The following is a 21075-nucleotide window of genomic DNA, read 5'->3' on the forward strand; positions in this document are numbered from 1 at the left end:
GAGAACCAGAGCAACTACATGTACGCCCGAGGTACCAAATTAAAGTTAAAGAAATGACTGACAATCTGAGTGAAGTGGATTTTTTTTGTAGACCTTCATTTTTTTTTGTAAACACTTCAAACCTGACAACTTACCTCAACGGCCACACTTATGGCCAGTTTTAAAAAAATTGAAGGCCTACAGAAAAAATCCACTTCACTCAGATTATCGGTCATCTTCTTAGCTTTAATTTGGTACCTCGGGCGTACATGTAGTTGCTCTGGTTCTCCAGGAAAGGTACCTTATGCGAGACCATCTTTTTCCCATTTACTTCAATGGAGACGAGTGCGCAGAAAAAATGAGAATGACGCCCCCTTAAAAGAAGTGTATGGATTGATAACAAGAGAAATATTTTAAGTAAAATTAAATTTCGATAACTTGAACCTAAAATGTCTCCTTTTATAGAATTATCTGAAATGTAAAGTGTGACACATCCATTTATTTCTGCGTTAAGAATCTTATATAGATCATCCAGTTATAAAGGTTCAATTACTAGAATATGCAAAAGAAGCTATAGAAAGTCCGGAACCGAAGATTAATTCAGGTTAAACGCATAATTATGTAAAGGAAAGAATATTGATTCGCCGGACGATTCAAATTCTCGCGCCAGCGTGTCTACTGGGCGTCGCAAGTGCGCAGGTGCCGCCACCTGACGGGTGGTCCGCGAAACGTGCGCGCGTTCAGAGCGTCCGCATAGCCGCCGTTCACGTCGAAGCCGGACAGTATGGCTTTGGCTGCCGGTCGGTTCGCGTTGGTGGTGTTCTACGGTGTTGTTACGGTGTGCTGTCAGTCACGAGTGTGCGTGTCCACTTTTTCTCGAACGGAGAACATCCCGTGAAACGTGGACACGACAGAAAAACTGCAGGGACGATCAGCCGAGGGGCGAGACTGGCAAGCTACACTGGCAGAGATGCGGCGAAATGTGAAAATTGTGTTGCTTCTGTCATGCGCGTGGATGTTCGCCTTTGTTTACTACTACCACACGTCGCGCGATACTAAGGTACGTGCAGTTTATTCACGCTTGTAATTTGTACGTATGTCGATGACGTGATCTTAGCCGCCATGTGACGGCGCAGCCCTTGCGCGCAAAAAAGACAGTGTCGGTTTGTGTCTCGTTTATCGAATTCGTTTAACCTTGAAACCTCGTGTTGTCATTCTCGTTGATGCTTCTCGTATTTTTTATCACGGTTCGACGAACCCTCGGAGAAATTTTAACAATCGAAACGTAAAGAAAATGTACAGTGTTATTGGAACGGAGACGTTTCGAATTCGTCGGGCCGTTAAACGCGTTTGGGTGCATCGGTTATCCGAGAACGGGACGCGGTATAATTTGTCCGGTTACGATATAATAAAAATTCGATGCGCACCCATCCCACGTTCGAAACTGGAACGCTGGGTCACGTGATCGGTTTACACGTCACGTGATTGGTTCACGAGGTAAAGAATTCGAGTTGTCGAAGGCGAAGTGTAGCAAACGGTTAATGCGTGGTGTGTAACGGTGTTTCTGGTCCACGTTATTGTCTTTATTAGCAACCCACGATGCTCGTGATGCCTTTGCAAACAATCTCAATGGCCCGTGCCGGGAACTCGGCGACCGGAACGCGCGTCGTTAGATCCCCTCGTGCAATTTACTACCCGTGAATCAGTTCGATAAGTTTTTCAATGTAGAACTATATTGTAGGCTAATTTATACCGATTTTATCAACACTTCCTGTTGAGCTTTGTCATAGTAGTTCATAATGTAAACAGTACTATGAACTCATTTGTTATTATACGAAATTTAATTCGTGCGTAATTCCTGTATTCGCGTAAAGTAAAATATTGTTCGTAACTATCTTTGGATTACTAGTTTAAAGTATAGCGTTAATTTGATTAACAACCCAAGTACGATAACAAATTTGTCGCCAAACGTGGAGCTTTGATCTGTTTCCTTAACGTCCCCCGAGAAGACGAAAATTAACTTTGCCGGTTTAAATTACTTTTGCTCCCGAGTCGCATTTTAAAGTCGACCGAACAGGTTTTTCATAACTCGCTATCAACTCTCGTTCTTATTGCTTCTCCGCGTAAACACGTTAAACACGCGAGGTAACGCGGCGTAAAAGTACGCGCGAGTCGAAGAAAACAGGGTGGAACTGATCCTCAATGTCACTCGGGCGTACCCGTTACGGATATTTTGTTCCGCGATGAATAAAACTCGTGCTTCATGATCCGACTCGTCTCGCGAGTCATTAAGCGAGATACTCGAACAAGAAATCTAGCAAATTATCGCTCGTCTCGTACTTTTAATAAATTCATCCGTTTAATCGTCAGACAGTGAATTTACTCGATTCTCTACAATAACTTTCGCAAGTTGATTCGCGTATTATTATTATGAAAATAGGATTAGCAAGAACAAAGATCAGTTTAATATTTGTTCAATGATGCCAGTCGAGGCTGAAAAGATTGACGGACGTATTTACGTGAATGGAGCTAAGCGTGGGCACGCGCTGCTCGTAGCAGCGTGTGCAGCTTCAAAGCAACTGGTGAATAAACCATTGAAATCCAGCGTGAACTTATTTTTGACGCGGTACGTGCTACGTGGGGCCGTTTTGCGATTTCTTTACGATGGTTGTATAGTGAACCACGGTACTCTTTAATTCTTCGGAAGGTTGAATGTAATTCTGACAAGATACGTAAATTTTGACTTCGTAGATTATGGTGAACAACGCTTTAAATTATGTGTCAAAGTGCGACGCAGGGAATTGTTACGCGTTGAAATTATCAACTGCAAAAGTTTAGCGTGATGAAGTACAGCTTGTTAAAATCAAGTATAGCTTGTCAAAATGTGCAGAAATATAGCGCGTTAAAAATACTATACATTCAAATGACAGCGCGGCAACATTACAAGGTGTCGAAACTACAGCGCGTCAAAATGACAGCGCATCAAATTATTACGCGTAGATATTACAGCGTGTCGGAATTACAGCGCGCCAATATTACTACGCGTCGAGATTACAGCGCAACAAAATTACTACGCGTAGAGATTACAGCGCGCTGAAATTAATACGCGTCGAAATTATGGCGCGTTGAGATTACAGCGCGTTAAAATTACTACGCGTCAAAATTACAGCGCGCCGAAATTAGTACGCGCTGAGATTACAGCGCGCCAAAATTACTACGCGTTGAGATTACAGCGCGCTAAAATTACTACGCGTCGAAATTTCTACGCGTTGAAATTACAGCGCGCCAAAATTACTACGCGTTGAGATTACAACGCTATCAAATTACTATGCGTCGAAATTACAGCGCGCTAAAATTACTACGCGTCGAAATTATAGCGCGTTAAAATTACTACGCGTCGAAATTACAGCGCGCTAAAATTACTACGCGTCGAAATTACAGCGCGCCAAAATTACTACGCGTCGAAATTACAGCGCGCCAAAATTACTACGCGTCGAAATTACAGCGCGCCAAAATTTCTACGCGTTGAAATTACTGCGCGTTAAAATTACTACGCGTCGAAATTACAGCGCGTAGAGATTGCAGCGCGCCAAAATTACTGCGCGTCGAAATTACAGCGCACCGAAGTTACTAAGCGCTGAAGTTACAGCGCGCCAAAATTACTACGCGTCGAGATTACAGCGCGTCAAAATTACTACGCGTCGAAATTACAGCGCGCCAAAATTACTACGCATCGAAATTACAGCGCGCCAAAATTACTACGCATCGAAATTACAGCGCGCCAAAATTACTACGCATCGAAATTACAGCGCGCCAAAATTTTTACGCGTTGAGATTACAGCGCGTTAAATTTACTACGCGACGAGATCGCAGCGCGCTAAAATTACTACGCGTCGAAATTACTACGTGTTGAGATTACAGCGCGTCAAAATTACTACGCGTTGAGATTACAGCGCGCCAAAATTAGTACGCGTCGAAATTATAGCGCGCCAAAATTACTAAACGTTGAGGTTACAGCGCGCTAAAATTACTACGCGTCGAAATTACAGCTTGCAGTAATTTCGAAGCGCTGAGATTACAACGCGGCAAAATGACTAAGTCTTAAAATTACAGCACGCCAAAATTATTACGCGTCGGAATTACAGCGCGTCAACATTACTACATGCTGTTATTACAGCACATCGAAATTACAGCGCATTAAAATTACTACACATCAAGTTTACAGTGCCCCAAAATTACTACTTGTAATCGCAGCGCATAGAAATAATTTCATATCATAATACAGCGCATCAAAGTCCCACGCTTAAGATTTAACGCTACCAACGGAAGTAACATAACAGCACGTCCGTTACACGTTGAATAGCAAAGTGAAAGCCATTCGAGTGGTAAGAGTTTCATGAGAGCTCTAAATTAGAGTGACCGTTATCGGGAACCGTCTTTCGATTCGCGAGTCATGAGAAACCGACGAGCGTTGTTTGTTTTCGTAATAACGAGCGTCGTTAGCGAATACGCGTAACGAAGATAATTTGTTCTCTCGTCGAACGATCGTCGCTTTTAAGTTTCTCTCGAACGCAACGATGCCTACAACGGAACGCAATTTGCGACAAGCTCCGAACAGGTTCTTTTATTATTCGACACCCCGGAAGAGAGACTGTAATTCGACATTTTCGCGTTCGGTTTGCTTTTTAATTTTAATTGGAACCGAAATAACGCAATCGTATATTGGGACTTTAATTGAAATGTTTAAATCAAAATTGTTGGAAGTTTCGAGTCGATGCAAAATGTCAAAGTTGTCGATAACATTCGTTGGTGATATTGTATCGTTAACGAACTTAAAATAGAATCTTCGAGTTTAGATCAATACCCTTCCGGTTGTTACAGATAACAAGAATTTAATTCAGTTTAATCGATAAGGATCCGTTTCCGAGGGACATCAAATATACACCGCTTTTATTTTTAACGATTTCTATTTGCGGTGGTTGAAAGATTTCCTACTTCCTGCCATTAACGATCCTGCTTTACAATTATTTATCATTGTGCTACTTATTCACCTTTTCTTCTACTTGTAATGTCAGAGTGTAATAAAACGAGGTCCGCTTTGATGGACCGTTTAAAAACTCCGAAATCGACGGAACACGATATCCTTTTTTTCTATCGTGCTCGAAATCGGGGGTGAATCCGCGTTTCGAGAGGAGAACGATTCTTCTCGTCGAATCGCGATTTTCCATGGTCGCTGGGGCGGTGTTAATCGCTGACGCTCTAATGGAGCGGACTAATCGTCCGATCCTGCAGGAAACGATTCGCCCATTAAATTCGAAAGCCACGATCGAAGCGTTTCTGTGCGTCGTTGCATGATCGAGCATTCGGGACAGGGGACATCCAGTTGTGAATTCGAAAAAAGTTTCATTATCCCGATTCTATGGAATCGTTCTTTCTACAAATAGGACGCCCAAAGAATGGGTCGTAGACCAACAATAAATCTTCTAATTGCATGCAGCTGCTCTCAGAGCTCGGTGATGGGTAGATATTTGGAATTTTCTGAGCATTTAATGCTTGTTTTCAAATTTTTTTTAGAGACTTTGAAAGTTCAGATGTTTAGATGTTTAGGGTGTTGTTCATCAATTTTTGTTTTGTTAATTAGAAGATATATTCTCAATTTTTGAAATTGAATTTTAGAATCTTTATATCTTCACATTTTGGAAGTGCTAGATTCAAATGTGCAAACTGCTAGGTCTGTAAGTTCTCAAATCTGGATAAATTTTGTGGGATGTTTGATTGATTTCTTAGATGTTCACATTTCTAAATTACTAGGTTGCCTGATCCACAGGCTCTGATTTTAAGGTCCTCAAACTTTTAGGTCCCCAAGTACTCAAACTTCTGGATCTTCGAGACCTTAAATCCCTAAATTCGCAAATTTCTAAGAGTACAAATCTCCAGATCCCCAAATCCCTAATTTCCCAAGTACCAAGAGTTCAAGTCTCCAAATTACTAAATTCCTAATTTCCAAAACTTCTAGGAGTCCACATCTCCAAATCCCCAAATTTAAAAACTCCTAAACTTTTAAGAATCCAAATCTCCTAATCTTCAAATTTCTAAGAGTCCAAATGTCCAAATCCCTAAACTCCTAAGAGTCCAAATCTCCAAATCCCCAAACTCCTAAGAGTCCAAATCTCCAAATGCTCAAACTTCTAAGAGTCCAAATCTCCAAATGCCCCAATTCCTAAGAGTCCAAATCTCCAAATCCCCAAATTCGGGAACTCCCAAACTTTTAAGAATCCAAATCTCGAAATCCCTAAACTCCTAAGAGTCCAAATCTCCAAATCCTCAAACTTCTAAGAGTCCAAATCTCCAAATGCCCCAATTCCTAAGAGTCCAAATCTCCAAATCCCCAAATTCGGGAACTCCCAAAGTTTTAAGAATCCAAATCTCCAAATCCCTAAACTCCTAAGAGTCCAAATCTCCAAATCCTCAAACTTCTAAGAGTCCAAATCTCCAAATGCCCCAATTCCTAAGAGTCCAAATCTCCAAATCCCCAAATTCGGGAACTCCCAAACTTTTAAGAATCCAAATCTCCAAATCCCCAAACTCCTAAGAATCCAAATCTCCAAATCCTCAAACTTCTAAGAGTCCAAATCTCCAAATGCCCCAATTCCTAAGAGTCCAAATCTGCAAATCCCCAAATTCGGGAACTCCCAAACTTCTAAGAATCCAAATCCCCAAACTCCTAAGTTTTCAACTCAAATTCTCAGGTCCCCAAATGTCCACACTACCACCTTCTCACGTCCCCAAATCTCCAATCACCCAACTTCCAATTCCCCAATCTCTCAAATGCCTTAATTCCAAACCTCCAAATCCTCTCACCTTCGACCCCCAAACTCGCAAAAGCCCCGAAAACACAGATACGCCACCCAAGATAATTCACGAAAGACGAAACTACACAAAAAGAGCCCCGGTTCTCGCGAAATTTCGCGACAATTTACGCTCACGAATAAACATCGTCGGCCGGAGGCCGCTAGCCATACTTGGATAACGGCAAAATATCGCCGGATCGTTTGTTAACAACGCGTATATCGCGTAACACGCGCCGCGTAGTATAGTACGTTCTCATTTTTATCGGAGAATTTCGTCGGAGAGAAACCTCTTCAGGGGCGAACCTGTAGCAAGGTATCGACACTGTGCGCAGCATCAACTCGCCGGCTGTTTTACGAGCGTTGTAAAACGACGATACATCTTGTCGTAAAAATATTTACCGCGTCCGCGTTCGGTGGAATATCGAAGGTCTTTTTTAATATTTCACAACCAGACCACATGCTACGTACTATGTGCTCCTTTTGGGTTTATCAACCCCTTGGGCTGGGCACCTAACGCAGGTTTGTGCTACGAGCAACTGGAAACTGGGTTGAAATAGGGGATCGTTGTTTAGCATGAGGAACGTGGAGGAATTGGGTGACCAATGTGTGGTGGAGAAATCGTAAAATTTGGGGTATTTTAGGATTTGGGGAGGTGGACTCTTAGAAATTTGGGAATTTAGGAATTTGGGGACTTGAAGGTTTGATAATGTGGTAATTTAAAAATTAGACAGTTTGTTAGTTTAAGAATTTGTGAACATTAAAGGTTGTAAGTTTTGAAATTTGTGAACTTGCCTCAAAAAATTGGGATCGTACAAGTTTGTTGATTAAGTAATCAGTCAATTTCGCAGTCAGCGATGTGGACTCAAGAAATAGATAATTTAAAGATTCAGAAACAAATCTCTAAATTTGAAAGTCTACTTGTAATTTTCCAGGTGTTCAAATTCACAAGTCCACATTCCCAAATCTCGAAATCCAAAGCCCTAAATGTCGAAATCCACAAATCTCCAATTTCCAACCGTAATGCAACCTCAATCCTTTTAACACGAAAAGTTAGCAGAGCGTTTTCATGATACACCCGCACTGGACTCGAGTCATACAGCGTTTAATATCATTTTAATGGAACAACAGTGACAATAAAATGTATGCAGATAATACGACAGTAGGCAAAAAAGTTGAATAACGAACGCAGTTGTGTCCTGATCCAAGCTCGTGTATCGTTTTTATCGGACGTTTCAGGACAGACTTTAATTTCCGTTCATCGATTTCGTTCAACTCATGTTATCGAACGACTGTAAGTATTTCTTTTTTCTTTTTTTTCTATTTTAAAGAATACCCTTTATTGAACGCAAAGGCCAACAATTGGCTTTCAATATTATCCGTCTAACGGGAATGTAATATGCGGTGAAGCGAATTTTCAAAGGGAAACTTGCTATCTATCCTTTTAATCTCTGTTATTGGACCACTGTACAAAGTAACGCGATTCCTGATTGTTTAAATTTGACGGAATGTTATTTGCTCACAAATTGCATTCGAACACCTTCCATAGACTTTTGGAGACTTTCTTTAAATATCACTGTTTGGACACTTTCTTTAAATATCACCCCGACTTCATTATATTGAAGTTACCAAGCGCCGAAATTACAGCGCGTCAAGGTTGCAACGCGTCGAAATTACAGCGCGTTAAAGTTGCAATGCGCCGAAATTACAGCGCGTCAAGGTTGCTACGCGTCGAAATTACAGCGCATCGAAGTTACCAAGCGCCGAAATTACAGCGCGTCAAAGTTGCAACGCGCCGAAATTACAGCGCGTCGAAGTTGCAACGCGTAGAAATTACAGCGCGTCGAAGTTACCAAGCGCCGAAATTACAGCGCGTCGAAGTTGCAACGCGTCGAAATTACAGCGCGTCGAAGTTACCAAGCGCTGAAGCTACAGCGCGTCGAAGTTGCAACGCGTCGAAATTACAGCGCGTCGAAGTTACCAAGCGTCGAATTCGCAACGCGTCGAATTCGCAACGCGTCGAAATTACAGCGCGTCGAAGTTACCAAGCGTCGAATTCGCAACGCGTCGAATTCGCAACGCGTCGAATTCGCAACGCGTCGAAATTACAGCGCGTCGAAGTTGCAACGCGTCGAAATTACAGCGCGTCGAAGTTACTAAGCGTCGAAATTACAGCGCGTCGAATTCACAACGCGTCGAAGTTACCAAGCGTCGAAATTACAGCGCGTCGAATTTGCGGCGCGTCAAAGTTACAACGCGTCGAAATTACAGCGCGTCGAAGTTACCAAGCGCCGAAATTACAGCGCGTCGATGTTGCAACGCGTCGAAATTACAGCGCGCCGAAGTTACCAAGCGCCGAAATTACAGCGCGTCGAATTTGCAACGCGTCGAAATTACAGCGCGTCGAAGTTACTAAGCGTCGAAATTACAGCGCGTCGAATTTGCCAAGCGCCGAAATTAGAGCGCGTCGAAGTTACCATGCGTCGAAATTACAGCACGTCAATGTTGCAACGAGTCGAAATTACAATGCGTCGAAGTTACAACGCGTCGAAATTACAACGCGTCAAAGTTACAACGCATAGCAATTACAGCGCGTCAAATTTGCAAATTCGCCGCTTCCGTACTTTCGTACTCAGAGGACTTGTACAGATAATATCGATTCTTCATCGTCCAAATTTGAAGGAACCTCATCTATTCGCAAATCGCATTCGAATCTTCAGACTTCCCCTTTCTTCAAATATATCTCTAAAAGCCAATAGCTTTCGATCAAATTAAGTCACAATCACACCTTCGTTACATCGCCGCTTCCGTACTTTACTGCTCAGAGAGTCGTGAAGGTGATGATTCATGGGTACTGTCGCGTTAGTCACATAACACTTAATCACCCAGCGTGCGGCGTTATAATGCTTGGTCATACAACTTTGATGATATAACAAGACTGCTGCGATTCAATCCGTTCGAATAAAATTTCTTCATCCGTTGTTAAAATCCTCGATTTTCGGTGCTGGTTGCATAACCACCGTCCCAGGAAACCATTAGAAAACAACGAAAACGGAAATTCATCAACGCATTTGTGTACACGCTTCTCGTGTGTGGGCATATACGTTCAGAATCTGGAAAATAGGCTGATCGTTGATTCCCATTTCGGTGACCCGATTCTGGTGTTCACGCATGTGTCTCTTGCAGTGTGGTATGCGTGCATACCGTTCTATTGTGGGGCATGCTAGCTATTCGACGGAACGACGACATTCTCGTCCCGACGTTGGAAAAAATAGATCCTGTTTACGATCGCCTCCGTCGGTTAATTCGATTGCATCCCCAATCACTGCGATATGATATTTCATCGGGATCAAATTATGGCAACGAATAGACCGCAAATAATTGTGCATTAACGTTATACCTATATGTCGAAGTTTACAAAGCGTACAGAAATTATTTGCTCTGTAGGCCGTGAATTTCGCGAATTAATTTGATGTGTAGTTTGCATACTTCGATATATCATATTTGCGTTAACACCTATGGTTTAGTAGGGGTAGTAAATTTGGGCTGAAATTTTAAGGTAATTACGGTATTCAATACTTGTGGGGGTTTATTAACAATATAGCGCTGTAAAATCACAGCGCGTTGATGGAGTAAAGCATTGAAATTACAGCGCGTCAAAGTTAGAATGCATCGAAGTTACAACGTGCCATGGTTAGAACGCTACAAAATTACAGCGCATTACAGTTAGAGCGCGCCAATGTTACAGCTTTCGCAAAGTTACAGCGCGTCGAAATTACATCGCGTCAAAGTTACCCAGCTTCGAAGCTACAACGCGTCAAAGTTACGAAGCACCGAAATTACAGCGCGCCAAGGTTGCAACGCGTCGAAATTACAGCGCATCAAGGTTGCAACGCGTCGAAATTACAGCGCGTCAAGCTTGCAACGCGTCGAAATTACAGCGCGTCAAAGTTCCAACGCGTTAAAGTTACCAAGCACCGACATTACAATGCGTCAAGGTTGCAACGCGTCAAAGTCACAACGCGTCGAAATTACAGCGCGTCGAAGTTCCAACGCGTCGAAATTACAACGCGCCGAAATTATAGCGCGTAGAAGTTACAACGCTCCGAAATTACAGCGCGTAGAAGTTACAACGCGCCAAAATTACAGCGCGTTAAGGTTGCAAAGCGTCGAAATTACAGCGCGCCAGAGTCACAACGCGTCGAAAGTACAGTGCGTCAAAGTTCCAACGCGCCGAAATTACAGTGCGTCGAAGTTACAACGCATCAAAGTTACCAGGTGCCGAAATCACAGCGCGTCAAAGTCACAACGCATCGAAATTACAACGCGTCAACGCTCCAACGCGTCGAAATTACAGCGCGTCAACGTTCTAACGCGCCGAAATTACAGCGCGTTAAGGTTGCAAAGCGTCGAAATTACAGCGCGCCAGAGTCACAACGCGTCGAAAGTACAGTGCGTCAAAGTTCCAACGTGCCGAAATTACAGTGCGTCGAAGTTACAACGCGTTTAAGTTACCACGCGCCGAAATTACAGCGCGTCAATGTTCCAACGCGCCGAAATTACAGCGCGTCAACGTTCCAACGCGCCGAAATTACAGCGCGTCAACGTTCCAATGCGCCGAAATTACAGCGCGTCGAACTTGCAACGCAGCAAAGTAATACCTCGTCCAAGTAACAACGCATTATAATCTTGCTGTGTGAATGTCTAACCGCGTCAAAATAATAGCACATTAAAATGATTGCGCATCGAAATGACAGCGCATCAAAGTCAGAGATAATGTACGGAAATTGTTTAATTTATTGTTTCGTGTTGTATCCTCTGCGAGTTGGACCATTGTTTATTGCCGTTGTAAAGAAGCGACAATTAAATGCAGGCGGCAGAGTTGGATGGTGATGTGTGTATGTGTGTGTGTGAGAGTACACGTGTGTGTCGGATTCGCGTTAAATAACCGACTGTTGCAGCTTGTATAATTGGTCACTGTGTAATTGCCACTGAAACGCGTTTGTCTCCGGTGCGGATGTGACCGTATTACTTGTGTTCGATGGAAACAGAAAGCCATTTAGGTTAACGAGATAGATGTACTTTTTTAAAGTTTATCAAATTTGTTTCGGGATTGGATTGTTTCCCGCAACACCGGAGTAATTATCTAACGGCATTGTTTCTCGGTGATGGTTTTATTCGGTGCAGAACAAACTGCAGAGTTTAGTCGACAAAAGCTCCGCGTTCAGACTTGACAATTTTTTATTTGAAAATTTCACATTCAAGTCGCAAATGAGACAAGATTGAGACGAAATAGAAAATTTGAAAGACGAGAATAGATATTAAAATTCGATTCAAGATCGTATCATACGTCGGGAGAACAAAACCCGGATGTAATATCGAACGAGTTAATATCCGGCTATATATTGCTTGGAATTCGAAATCAACTCTTTTGTTAAGCGGCTTCCGGCTGCATTAGCTTGGCGAAAAGCTTAAACTGTTTATTTGTTCGGTTGTCTGGATAGCTGCAAATACCCTAAAGATTAATTTCGATCGCGCTTTAGGGCAGGTTGCTGGTCGAGTGGTTCGTGTAAATATTTGACTGACGTCTATAGTCTCGGACTCGAAGAGGATAGCGATACCTGTTGTCCTCGACGTCGAGCAAATTTGCATATGCATGCAACCGTTCTTCTCTCTTACTTTTACTTGTTGGGGAACTCCTTCTGTTCGATCACTTGCCCTTTCGTTCGAACATTTCCACGCAAACGTTACGACATTGATTTATTCGTCTGAGCTATTATGAATAAATTAAAATGGGATTCCACATTTTATTTTCAAGGATGAGCGCATGCTGATCTTGGAAATTTTTTGAATTTTGTGTTGACCGAACACGGAAGTTTTTATTAAATTTATTGGATAACGCGTTCAGGCTATGTTGAAGTCACAGCGCTTTTAAGGTAGAATGTGTGGAAATTAGAATCACAGCGCAACAAATTAACAATGTCTTAATATTACAACGCATCAAAACCACAGTACGTTAAAGGCACGCCACGTCAAAGTTACAGCGCATCAAACGCATAGTATGCAAAAATTACAGCGCATCAAATGTACAACACGTTAATCTCACAGCGCATCAAACTCGCAGTTTGCAAAAATTACGACGCGTGACAGTCACAGCGCATCTAACGTACAACGCGTCAAATTCACAACGCATCAAAGCTACAACGCGTCAAAGTAACAGCGCACCGCACACACAATGCGTCATAATTACAACGCACGAAAGCCACAGCACATCCAAGATATAACGCGTCAAAGTGACAGCGCACCATACTCAAAATGCGTAAAAATTAAAACGCGTCAAAGTCACAGCGCATCTAACGTACGACGCGTCAAATTCACAACGCATCAAAGTAACAACGCGTCAAAGTAACAGCGCACCGCACATACAATGCGCCATAATTACAACGCACGAAAGTCACAGCACATCCAAGATATAACGCGTCAAAGTGACAGCGCACCATACTCAAAATGCGTAAAAATTAAAACGCGTCAAAGTCACAGCGCATCTAACGTACAACGCGTCAAATTCACAACGCATCAAGGCTACAACGCGTCAAAGTAACAGCGCACCGCACACACAATGCGCCATAATTACAACGCACGAAAGCCACAGCACATCCAAGATATAACGCGTCAAAGTGACAGCGCACCATACTCAAAATGCGTAAAAATTGCAACGCGTCAAAGTCACAGTGCACCGAACCAACAACGCTACAAAATCACAGCGCATAAAATTGAGATGTACCTAAATCACAGCGCAACAAAGTTACAACGCGTCACATTGCATTGACGTTACAACGCATAAAATTTCCAGCAAGTCACAATGTCAACATTTTTAATACTATGCATAACTTGTCGACATATTACACGTAGGAATTTCAACACGTGATCCTTCAAGCGACAACTAACGCGTGAATCATGTTAACTAACCTAAAACTTTTCACTCCTTTCCATTTCTACCACTATCTATTCAATTATACTTAATTAGAATTACTAATCTTAGTGACCGTAACGAGTTGACGAAGACACGACAGGAATTCCAGCTTTCAGATTTAAATGACGTATTCCACTATCATCGAGCACGATCACATATTCGTGGAAATATACCTTCGTCCCCGTTCGCGTCGTAGTTTCGTGGTTTTTCGAGTTTTTTGCTCGGCACAAGTCGGACGACATTTGCAATTTAGTTGATAACGATCGCTAGGCGAGCATAGAATCCCTTTGGGCCCCCGGAACAATCTCGCATGTTCGCTGTAATCGTGCCGCGAATTGCGAGAATTACAACGCGGTTACCAGACAATGGTGTCGCGCGCGAATTCATCTCCGCGTTGCCGCAAATGAACCATGAGGCGGTTTTTCAACCTCCCCGTGTCCGTTGCGCGATTCCCTGCCACGCTTTTTACACGCTTTAATTTCCGCGTGCTCTCAAGAACGGCATGAACCACGTATATTATACGCGCGCGACAAATGTTGCGATACTAACGCGAACGCCGGAACTTACTGTATCGTTAGATTTGTTCGAAATTGCTTTTGGCCCTACGGCAACACGCTGCTGTAACAGAGAAATGAGCTGGAGCGAATTTCGGTACAAGTAATTTGGGTAGAACTGATGTTAGATATGTGAGGGTATTATGAATTTGATGGACACTTGATTGCTTGGGAACGTGGAGATGTGGGAATGTAGAAATGAGATTGGCTGGGTGTGTTGAAATGTGGGAATTGCGGAATTGGAAAGTGTAGAATTGGGGGATATGGGTTTGTGGGAATGTAGGAATTGTGAAATGTAGGAATTGTGGAATATAGGAATTGTGAAATGTAGGAATTGTGGAATGTAGGATATGTGAAATGTGGAATTGTAGAGTGTAGGAATTGTGGAATGTAGGAATTGTGGAATGTAGGAATTGTGGAATGTAGGATATGTGGAATGTGGAATTGTAGAATGTAGGAATTATGGAATGTAGGATATGTGGAATGTGGAATTGGGAAATGAGGGATTTGGAGAATGAGGGAATTGGGGAATGTGGAAGTTAGGGTTAAGTGGAATTGGGGAATGTGGAAGTTGGGGAAAGTGGAATTGGTGAATGTGGAATTGGGAAATCAGGGATTTGGGGTAAGTGGAATTGGGGAATGTAGGAATTATGGAATGTAGGATATGTGGAATGTGGAATTGGGAAATGAGGGATTTGGAGAATGAGGGAATTGGGGAATGTGGAAGTTGAGGAAAGTGGAATTGGTGAATGTGGAATTGGGGAATCAGGAATTTGGGGTAAGTGGAATTGGGGAGTCAGGGATTTGGGGTAAGTGGAATTTGGGGAGTGAGGGAATTGGGGAATATGGGAATTGGGGAATGTGGGAATTGGGGTATGTGGGAATTGGGGAATATGGGAATTGAGGAATGTGGAATTGGGGAATGTGGGAATTAGGAAATATGAAATTAGGGAATATGGAAGTTAGGAAATGTGGAATTGGGGAATGTGAGACGCGTTGAAAGTAGATTTGTAGAATGTGGGAATTGAGGAATGTGGAATTGAGGAATACCAGAACTCATAAATACAGAAACAAAGAAATCTAAGAACTGAGAAACGCTCTGAACCATTGATCGCCGATAATCAATGAGTCCAGAAATTCGATAATTTGTAAAACTGCAGAATCTGAAAATCGACCTAACCGAGTGAATCACAAAGACTTCGTTGTCAGTCGAGTTTGATATTTCTCGGCGGAAAAATCCAGCAACCGGAAATATCCTCGATTCCTTCGAATCTTCGATACTCTTCCAGCTGTCTTTTAACGCGTTTGCAAACGACGTTACGGAAATTGGACGTGCCACGTTTGTATTCTTTATTTCGTGCCGGCTTTTTCCACAGGGAATTGCCCGAGGAAACGAGAAACAAAAGAGTCGGATTAAAACGAAAGGAAATAGCGGATGGAACGTTTTTTTTTCCGTTCGTCTACCAAGCCGCGGATTAAAATATTTTCCACGCGATAGATAACGACTGGTACGAGTTAGCGGAAAGGAACGTTAGGCTCGGAACAGTTTTGTGGAGTATTTTGGAGCAGTTCCCTTTGCTGGATCGAGCCATTGATCAGTCCCGTGTGATTCGAACGTTGTAGGACCGATGCCAATTATCAGTCTCGCGTGTTTTACCGATCGTTCGGTCGCCAGGAAGAACCGGGACACTGGGGTACTTGACCTTTGTTCCATTTGTAGACCTTTCGATGGGTTCATCGAGATGGAACAACGATACAGAACGCTACGTGAAAAGTGGAAAATCGCTCATGCTTCGAAAATATTGTCCATTTGTTTCGCACCGATGCAGTTTGTGTTTTATTCGATTTTACATTTCCCGTTGTTTGCATATCGGTAGAAACACGCCTTGTCGGTTCGTTTTTTAAAACGATTTCGAACAGCTATTTGGTGAAGCACGAAAGTAAAGACTAGCTTTATTTTCAAAACGAAATGTTCAAATTTTACACTAGAGTCTATACCTTCCGAATGAACTGTTACTCGCTAACAATCTGCTTCTCCTTTCATTCCGCTTCTACTTGCAAGGAAGATACGTAACAAAGAAGATATGAAACCGATCTCAGTTAAATACGAAAACAACAGCAGGTAGCAAAGCGAATTTATTTATACAAGTTGATAAGATATTACCCGAAAGAATGTCACCCGATAAAGCATAAACCTGGCTGCAAAATCATCCTGTAACTTCGAGTTCACGCAATTACGCGGCACGTGATTCGATCTAATCGTGATGCGGTTAATTGTCGAGATTTATTGGAGCTTCGCCGATCGAGTCGTGTACAGTTACCCGAACGTGTTCGATAGTTCGTTCGACAATGGCTTCCTAATGTACTCGATAGCAGGCATAATTTGGCCCACGGTAGTTACAAATGGCAGGTTTCGTCTAGTAGTATCGTGCCACTATGTTTCCACGTAATTGACCCTGCAACACCAACCGGAATAATTTATTGCCTTCCATTACGTTCTTTCTAGGAGGCGAGCATATTGCTCAAATTATAACGCTTCCACATTATGCCTTATCGACGTTTCGATATGTCGATGGTGGATCGCTTTTAAATTGGATTTATGTTGCATTGAAATTAAGTTATGATGCACTGGAGTTGCGATGCTTCTAAGTTACAGCGCGCAGGAACGACAACGCATCAAGGTTACAGCGCGTCGAAGTTACGGGGAATCAAAGTTACAGCGCGCAGCAGTAACAACGCATCAAGGTTACAGCGCGTCCAAGTTGCAGCGCGTCCAAGTTACGGCGCGTCGAAATTGCAACGAGTCGAAGTTGCAGCGCGTCGAAGTTACGGCGCGTCCAAGTTGCAGCGCGTCGAAGTTACCAAGCGTCGAAGTTACGGTGCGCCGAAGTTACAGCGCGTCCAAGTTCCAGCGCGTCGAAATAACAGCGCATCGAAGTTACGGCGCGTCGAAATTACAGCGCATCGAAGTTACGGCGCGTCGAAATTACAGAGCGTCGAAATTACAGAGCGTCGAAGTTGCAGCGCGTCGAAGTTACGGCGCGTCAAAGTTACAGTGCGTCCAAGTTGCAGCGCGTCGAAGTTACGGCGCGTCGAAATTGCAACGCGTCGAAATTGCAACGCGTCGAAGTTACGGCGCGTCCAAGTTGCAGCGCGTCGAAGTTACCAAGCGTCGAAGTTACGGCGCGCGGAAGTTACAGCGCGTCCAAGTTCCAGCGCGTCGAAATAACAGCGCATCGAAGTTACGGCGCGTCGAAATTACAGCGCATCGAAGTTACGGCGCGTCGAAATTACAGAGCGTCGAAGTTGCAGCGCGTCGAAGTTACGGCGCGTCAAAGTTACAGTGCGTCCAAGTTGCAGCGCGTCGAAGTTACAGCGCGTCGAAGTTGCAGCGCGTCGAAGTTACGGCGCGTCGAAATTACAGCGCGTCGAAGTTACGGCGCGTCGAAATTACAGCGCGTCGAAATGACAGCGCGTCAAAGTTACAACACATCGAAGTTACCAAGAGCCAAAATTACAGCGCGTAGAAGTTACAACGCGCCAAAGTTGCAACGCGTCGAAATTACAGCGCGTCAGTTTCAACGCGCCGAAATCACACCACATCACGGTTACGGCGCTTCCAAGTTACAGTGCATCGAAGTTAGAACACATCAAAATTACAGCGCGTCGAAGTCACAATGCGCCGAAATTACAGCGCGAGAAGGTTACAACGCGTCAAAGTTGCAAAGCGCCGAAGTTACAGCGCGCAGCGAATACAACGCATCGACATTAGACGCCTCAATATGAGCGTACGTCAACGTTACAACGCATCGAAGTAACAGCACAAAGTTTCACCACACGATAGTTACAACACACCGTAATTATAACGCATCAAAGTTGCAGCGCGTGTCGATGCACAATGCGATGCATGAACCGAGATAAACGTTGCCTTAGTTTTTAAATCCATAAATATGAATTTATACGATTAAATAATCTCCATTCGACTATAATTCAACTCGCCCGATAACAGCTACACATTGAGTCCCACAATGTTTCATTCTCGTATGCATCGCAATATTCAAGACCAAAACAAAGAATAACCTGCGTTAATTTCACTATTCCCAAACGTATTTTTGTAAGAAGAAGTATAACCGCAAAGGGGTCACTTAGGAAGATTTAAGAACGACAAGCGACAGTGGCACCCGCGACTTTTGCGATTCATATCATTAGCAGGATTTCGGGGAGAAATATTTTGCTCGTTGAAACGGTCGCTCGTTATTTCCGTGACCGTCGCGTAGGAGAGAAAAGGACGGTCGGTTTCGTGGCCAGGAAAATACGTAAAGAGCTTTTCGTCATTGTACAGGGGTTTGAACGCGCGACAGTAAGGCTCGCAGGGTGGGAAGAGGCAGGGTTAAAGAGGGATGGAAGGGATGGTTCGGAGGTGCGCAGAGTGCTTTTCAAGGGGGTGGCTGTGTGTGTGTGTGGGCGTGAGCAACTCTAGAATACCGCAGTGCGCAGCATTTGTTCGTTTTAATTTTATTTCACTGGCTGTAACCTCTTCCGTTGCACGTTAATCACAATTAAACAAGCTCTTCTCCCTTCGCTCCGAAACTCTCGAAGAAAAGGGAAACACTCGAATTTCCTGCCGTTTCTTTGCGCTTTGCGTCCGGAGATGATTAGTGGAACCTTCGACCCCTAATCGCTCCTATTTTCATCCCCTCTAACTTTTCCAACTGTATAAAGTTTTTAATTTTCAACCACGGTAAATATATCTCTTTGTATCTCTTGGGAGTAATTTTACCTTTATTTTATTGTACCGTGTATAAAAAATGTTCGCCGAGGTTAGTTCGCGAAATTGCTACTTAACACAGCACAAAGAATAACGTTGGTAATAAAGAGAATATGCAAACGAAGCTGGGTTTTCCTTTAAAACGCGAATTTTCGAATGAATTTAAATTTGTTGGAGGCAAATCGTTTCGCGAACCCCTAGCGACGTTGTTTTTTTCAGGCTTCCGGTTCGCACGGTATCGATCAAAGGCCCGACTCTTTGAAATGGCCCGATGCTCGAATCCGATAAACAAAAAAAAAAGAAACGTTTCCCTTCTTTTTGCATTGTTTCGTCGCGCGATATTTTCGCAACGCTCCGCTGCGAGCACGCGCGCGTGGGGGGACGAATTTTCTTCACGGGAAATTTCCTTCGAACAATAAAACCGTAGATCATGATAAAGTATCGGGGCAGAGGGGTCCAGCCGGGTAACAAGCGGGTTAATTTTTAACCCCGTCTAGCCGAAAGATTTATCGCGCTAACCTTTTGTTAAGCCCATGCGCGTATATGTGTATACGCGCGTGCACGCTCCGCTCTGTCGCGGAAAAAAGTCGCTATATTTTCATGAAAAGCCCCTTTATCCGGCTTGCTACAGCTTACACGGCCGTTCGATCTCGCAAATTGAACGATTGTTATCTTTTTACCGTTTTTATCCCTGTGACTGAAAATTGGGATCAATCGGTCCGATCAAATTATCGCTATATTGAAACTTCCCTATCGGGCCTATCGTTATTAATATTCTGCTGGTAAAATATTTGCTCGTTGTTTTGTGGAAAAATGGGTGGTGAATTATCGACGAGCGCAGATATCGTTGCGGTATTATTCAAAATAGTTACATAAGTGTATTTTTATTAGAAACATCTAATGCAGTTGTCAACGGGTTGCTCATTAGGAATTGTTAGTTCGGTGCATTATCATCTTTGCGTGAATTTTCACGCACCGCTGCGACCTTTCGGTATGCGCGAAATGTAACACGCTGAAGTTATAGCCTGTCTAAAACGCAAGATGAAGGTGTAACGTTCAGGCACTTCGCACTGAAATTGTATCACGTCGAAGATAGAAGACGAATTCATAGTGCATCGAAATTGCAACGCGTTAAAATTACATTCGGTTTCAGTTATGACGTGTCGGGAGGCACTGAAGTTATGCGCTGAAATTGTAGGGAATGATTTGCTGTGCGCTGAAATTGTGGCCTATGAAGTTGCTGTGCGTTGTAACTGTTGCAAGTGAAGTTATTATGCACGGAATATACAGTGTTGAAGTTACAACAGGTTGAGATTACAACGCATTGATATTGTAACCCATTGAATTCATAATAGGTTGAAAATATTATGTTCTGAATTCACAACGTAACAATAGGTCAACGCTCTGAATTCACAGCGCATCAAGGTTTCAACTTCTTGAATTTACAACGCGTCGAAGGTACTACGTGTCCAAACTACAGCGCGTCACAGTTTGAGCGCGTTGAAATTACAGTGAATTAAAATTGCAATGCTCTGAATTCATAATGCGTCGAAAATAATACGCGTCGAATTCACAACGCAACAATATGTCAACGCTTGGAATTCACAGCGCACTGAAATTGCAATGTCCTGAATTTACAACGCGTTCAAACCTTAGCGCGTCAAAGTTCTGACGCGTGGAAATCACAGAGCACTGAAATTGCAACGCGCCGAATTCACAACGCAACAATACGTCAACACTTCGTATTCTCAATGCGTTGAAATAGCAACGTCCCGAATTTACAACGCGTTGGAATTACTAAGTCCCTGAACTATAACGCGTGAAAGTACCAGCGCTTAGAAATTACAACGCATGGAAATTGTAACGCGCTAAATTTATGATGCGCCGAAATCACAACACCTCGATATTGGGACGCTAGGAATTCACAGCGCTATAGCGCCGATAACGCACCGA

At 43.2% G+C, this 21075-nt stretch overlaps 1 protein-coding gene across 2 annotated transcripts in view; it reads left to right on the top strand.

The window, feature by feature from the left end:
* The first annotated feature begins 721 nt into the window (after positions 1-721).
* Positions 722-21075, top strand: part of Pgant2 (polypeptide N-acetylgalactosaminyltransferase 2) — a 208211-nt gene continuing 187857 nt past the window's right edge. Inside the window, exon 1 of one of the 2 annotated variants that reach the window (XM_076533655.1) lies at positions 722-1039. Coding sequence is in view for 1 of the 2 variants with exons in the window: in XM_003699364.3 (XP_003699412.1) it covers positions 950-1039 (90 nt within the window). In the remaining variant the exon portion in view is untranslated. The remainder of the gene's footprint in view (positions 1040-21075) is intronic. The other variant, XM_003699364.3, reaches the window with a different exon arrangement.

Source organism: Megachile rotundata, chromosome 7, assembly GCF_050947335.1.
Source record: "Megachile rotundata isolate GNS110a chromosome 7, iyMegRotu1, whole genome shotgun sequence".
In the NCBI taxonomy this organism is placed as follows: domain Eukaryota; kingdom Metazoa; phylum Arthropoda; class Insecta; order Hymenoptera; family Megachilidae; genus Megachile; species Megachile rotundata.